Genomic DNA, 5555 nt, shown 5'->3' on the forward strand with positions numbered 1-5555 from the left:
ACTTGACCGAGATTCGAACCTTAATCTCCCGTGTGCAAATCTTGTCCTCTGTACATTGGTCCCATGTCTTTTTTGAACAAAGTTTCTGAACTTGTAATACATTTTTATATACGCTGTCTCTAGGAATAGTTCAATTCATCGATCTGCTTTCGAAAAATTACAACTCGTTTAGTAATTTTTAGTTGTTGCACAATGCTTAATACTACGCTTTTCATTTGATTCACAGAAATAACTAAACAGATTGTAATTTTGCATACTGTAGAATATTTAATGCATATTCTTAATTAATATTTATATTTTTACAGAATAAAAATTGTACAAGGAAATATATTAATACGAATGAATAGTAATAAAAGTACTAATATAGCGATTTGTTTAGATAAACATACAGCAACAATTACCCGAAGTATACTAAATATTATAATATTTTCGAAACTTGTTTTATTCGTGTATTAAATACTATTAAAAAATATTATGACAAAAAGAAGAAAAGAGGGAACTATGTAAATGTATCACAAATTACTACTTTATATGACATCTAACGTTTGCGACCTAGCAAGCTACTATGAATAAACTTTCTATGAGGTGAATTGAGTGATATAAATAAACACCATATTTCCTCACGATAAAATGTTAATACCTTTAAATGTAAAATAATTTATTAATGAATTTATGGTCTAAATCTCAGTTTTCGAATATTTGTGGCCTACAACAACGTAAATTATGACTTATAATTTATTATTACGTGAAAGAGACAACAATCAAGTAACATTAGCTGGGCTCAAGAACGAATCACAATGCGTCAATATAAATGCACGTGAAATCATGCATACCGGTAAAACGTGCTCATGGCCGTTAAGACATTTGTCTATAATGTCTTGAAGCGTCGGCAGAAATATCTGAAGTGTCAACAACCCCATCGCCTCCTCTTACTCTTCCTCTCTCTTATCATAACTTATAGTCATTACATTCATCACTTCAAGCATTATTATCATTACAGCTATTCGCCTTCACCGACGAAAAAGGTCTGGAAAGCCAGTATTTATTCTCTTATAACTTTCACTTGTGATCCACGGGTAAATAAATTATGTACCTCGCCCAACAAGCCAACAGCATATTCTTGTGAAGATCCTGTAGATGCGCTAAGACTTTTTTATAATTTGTGTCATATGATGATCTTTTATTCATTACTTTAGTAGTGACTTCTTTAATTTTTTTATAATATGCAGAGGTTGAATAAGATATTCAAAAAAAATTTTTAATCTTCAATATATTCTTCCCATTATATTTTAAATTATGAAGGGAAAGTGATATTATTAAATATTTAAAAATTTTAATTCGCAGATAATTTGTCAATCATTAAAATAAACTTTACTATATTTACGAGAGTTTGAATGTATTATTAGCTACTATTTTCTTAAATGTAAAACTCATTCACGTTTGGTTAAATATCCGTTATCCGGAAGGCAACAATCGTTGGGTCGTCCGATTTCTGTTTAAGGAGTCCAATGTCCACGCCCTTTGTTTCTCTAGAAAAAACAAATGACGTGACTCATTTTGTTCACTTAATGAATTATAATTCAACAACTTAAATTTAATCGTAAGAAATTTGAAGGATTTTTCAGTATATAAATATTTAGCATTAACATCGACTAAGTTAAACGTTATTTTGTCATCGAGGTCTACGATGAAGAGAACACGGAGCCTTTGTAGTGAATTTATATGTATATATATATTTCGTTACATTAAGAACTATTGATTCAATCTGTAAAATGTGATATTTTATAAAAGGTTAATAAATGCAAAGTAAAAGTTACAGATGGAAAATTTATTTTAAAAATTGACATTGAAGTGTTAAATTATATTTAACTTCCATAATTTCATCCTTTACTCTTCCTTTCTTTATTTCACTTGAGGTGGACAAGTTATATTCAACGTATAAGAATATTACTTTTTCAAGGCTCACCTTGTCTCCTACCATACTTAAAGTAAGTAAAGACGCAATCAAACCGAGACTGTAGTTTAAAGTGTCTCTGTCTCTTTCATTATTTCTCTCTCTGTTTCGTTTAAAATGACTCAAGAAACTGGATCGACACAAAACGAGAAAGTTCTGTTGCGGTTGAAAGCCTTGCTCTAAGCCCCATGCAGATATGCGATACATTAGCCTCTTCTGTGGCCTTGATTTTTCACATCAGAATTGAATTGTATCGAATAATCCTTACAGTAATAATAACGGATAGTGTTATTGTATCATATTGTATGGATAAAAAAATTATTTAACTTTAATGACAATGCAAAAAAAAATAATTTTACTTCTATAATATTTAATATTTAAAGTATATATTCAAAAATTGTCAAAAATTTTATTTCTTTTCTTTCTCCGATAAAATAAAAAATTTATTTCTTGTGATATTTTTTTTTTTCTGAATTCCGGGTTACGATATCGAACACTAACATGAAAACTCGTTTATGAAACCGGCCCACGTAGTGAAAACAGAAGTGGAACAATGATCTCTATCATACATTTAGCCGTATTCAAAAAATTTAATGTCAAGTAAAATATAAATTATAAACCTTTTTTCATAGAGGAAGAATCATATTGATTTTATAACAGCATTTTCAAAAGATGCCCCTCTCTCTCGAGCCGGATACCGAAGCACAATCAAGGGGGTCCGCATTATTCCTTCTTTGACGCTCTCAACTATAATTCTTTGGTAGGGGTGTGACACGTGACCAATGACATATATAAAGCAAAGAACTGGCAGGGCGCTAACAGAATTATCCATACCAGAGAAGACTATATACAATTTAGTTGTATTACTTTACTAATTTTTAGTATATACTTGATATACTAAAAATAACTATTTAAATAAAATATTTTAAAAAATATAAAAATGAAGTACTACTTAATCTCAGCTATTCTTATTCTTGGTACGTAGACTCGAGAAAATTAATGAAAGTGTCCGAGAAAAGTGTTATAAAGTGTAGTTCTGAGATTTAAACTTTTAAATTTAACTTAAATACTGTATGCAAGTGATTTAACTACGTTCGATAAATTCACGTTTCTACATATACTTTCTCATATTATTTTTTATCGTGCTCAATTTTGTGCTCATTATTACTAACATTAAAAAAATGCTAATTACTTTTTTTTTCATTTTTTACTCAAGTTTGATCCCGGTATTATTTATGATTGATTGTTTTTTTGTTTAAATGGGACTCCCGTTTGTTAAACAAGACACCAGAAACGAATAAACGAAATGCTAAAAGTCTGCATAATAAGTGTACGCATATTGGCTTTGCTCTAAGAGTGAAAGTGCTTTGCGAAAGTTTATATATTTTACTTACATAAGATCTTCGTTATATTTGAGGATCGTGTTTCAAAATCGTATATTTAACATTAAATTAACATTATGAAATTTTGACTAGATAAAATAAATTAAATAAAAGTAACTAATAATTACGTGTTTTTCACAGGATCAAATGCACAGGAAACTTTCAAATGCCCTGATGATTTTGGCTTCTATCCTCATCATTTATCATGTGACAAATATTGGAAGTGTGACAATAATGTTGCTGAGTTAAAAACTTGTGGAAATGGTCTTGCTTTTGATGCTTCAGATGCTAAATTTCTTACTGAAAATTGTGATTATTTGCACAATGTTGAATGTGGTGAGAGAACGCAACTTGAGCCTCCAATCAGCACTCCTCACTGCTCTCGTCTCTATGGTATTTTTCCGGATGAGAAAAAATGTGACGTCTTCTGGAATTGCTGGAATGGCGAAGCATCCCGGTACCAATGCAGTCCTGGACTTGCTTACGATCGCGAAGCTCGTGTTTGTATGTGGGCCGATCAAGTAGCTGAATGCCGAATTGATGGTATATATGAGTATTAAAATTGTTTATTGCTAAATAAATAACTCATAATGTTATAGTTGTTGTAGTACTTAAGTAATATTATAATACGTTTATGGTATATAACGAATTCATACAATTAGTGTTCACAACTATTTATTTCATTATAGAGGTAGCTGGAGGCTTCGGATGCCCAGCTGCTGGAGAAATTGCTGGAGCTTCGGGAAGCTTTTCCAGGCACGCACATCCTGAAGACTGCAGAAAATACTATATTTGTATAGAAGGTATTGCTAGAGAATACGGATGTCCTGTTGGCACTGTTTTCAAAATTGGTGATTCCGATGGAAGTGGTGCTTGCGAAGATCCAGAAGATGTTCCCGGATGGTGAGTCGAGTAGATATAAAATACATTATATATTATTTCTAGATAGTAATCTATAAATATAGTAAATTGTTGAGGATATATTACAAGTTTCTGATAGGTATTGAATATAATTTCTGGTGCAGTAAATACTTTAAGAATTCTCTAATTTTTTAATGATTAATGATTTTAATGACTAGTTTGCTTTGATTTCGCTTCACAGTGAGGATTACTACGGTGACTTGGATCTGAAAAGCATAAGAAAAAGTGAACTTCTGGCTGGTATAGATCAATCAAATTCAGGCAAACCACAAGCAAAGCCCAGGCCGAATCACGTATCATCGAGACCTCAACCTGTTCAAGAATAATTAAATATCATTACTGATAATCATTTTACTTTCTTCACTAATATTACGTAAAAAAATTCTCAATATCTTTAAGATGATTAAAAGTTCATCGTGATGTTGGTTGGAGTGCCAAAGCTGTGACAAAATTGTAAAAAAAGATCAAATATGAAAATTTTTATATCTTGGCTATTTAAATATGTATAAAAAAAAATTTGCCTTATTGTTCATAACTATTTTTAAATGAAAATAAAAAACATTAATAAATATTTTTTTTTTTTTATATAAACTGTAGTTTTATTATTAAAAAAAAGCGCGTAAACATTATAATTTCACTAACTCAATCAGTTTAGATCTATAATTATTATAACAGTAGTAACATTAATAATTTAGTAGAGAAACAGTTTCATTTCATTTGTGATATCTGCCATTACATTAATTTATTATGATCGGGGCTAGATATATTGATGAAAATATTGAATAAAGAAAGTAAATTTCATGCATCAGAGATAATGAAGCATACTATAGTCAAGATATACAGTGTGTCCTACAATACATGTCCAGACTTTAGGGGTAAAGAGAAGATTATAATCTTAAATAATTTTTATCCCCGACGCACTGATAACTAGGTATTAATTGAGAAAGTAGATAATCATAAGCGCTCTTTAACGGAAAAGAAGTAAAAGTGGGGAAGCTAGAAGAGAAACACGGGCCCGCGAACTCGCCCCGCCAACGCTATAGTTAAAACAGCTCTCACAGCATCTAAATAAGGCAATGATTACTTATTTATTCATTTTATTATCTATTTTTGATACACGGAGAAAACGAGTCTCGAAAATATTATAATATTGAATATATTTAAATAAGAAATACTAATGTGAGTCAAAGATTGCATTATTTTTGTTATATAAATAATTTGTTATTACCAAATATATAGAAAAAATCACAAAATGTTAATTATAGTACTTTATATTCATCTGAAAAATTGTTATATTA

General features: G+C 30.1%; 1 protein-coding gene across 1 annotated transcript; it reads left to right on the forward strand.

Moving 5' to 3' along the window:
• Nucleotides 1-2779: 2779 nt before the first annotated feature.
• On the forward strand, nucleotides 2780-4828 carry LOC103573854 (protein obstructor-E). Its single transcript, XM_008553099.2, has 4 exons — nucleotides 2780-2931; nucleotides 3478-3879; nucleotides 4026-4239; nucleotides 4439-4828. Exons 1-4 carry the CDS (start codon nucleotides 2895-2897, stop codon nucleotides 4581-4583), a joined length of 798 nt encoding a protein of 265 aa, XP_008551321.1. The 5' UTR covers nucleotides 2780-2894; the 3' UTR covers nucleotides 4584-4828.
• The last annotated feature ends 727 nt before the right edge of the window (nucleotides 4829-5555 follow it).

The sequence above is a fragment of the Microplitis demolitor genome, chromosome 7 (assembly GCF_026212275.2).
Source record: "Microplitis demolitor isolate Queensland-Clemson2020A chromosome 7, iyMicDemo2.1a, whole genome shotgun sequence".
Classification (NCBI taxonomy): domain Eukaryota; kingdom Metazoa; phylum Arthropoda; class Insecta; order Hymenoptera; family Braconidae; genus Microplitis; species Microplitis demolitor.

Coding starts and splice junctions, on each gene's coding strand:
- LOC103573854 (XM_008553099.2), top strand. CDS start 2,895: ATGAAGTACTACTTAATCTCAGCTATTCTTATTCTTG. Junction 2,932..3,477: donor CTCAGCTATTCTTATTCTTG/GTACGTAGACTC, acceptor TGTTTTTCACAG/GATCAAATGCACAGGAAACT. Junction 4,240..4,438: donor CCAGAAGATGTTCCCGGATG/GTGAGTCGAGTA, acceptor TTCGCTTCACAG/TGAGGATTACTACGGTGACT.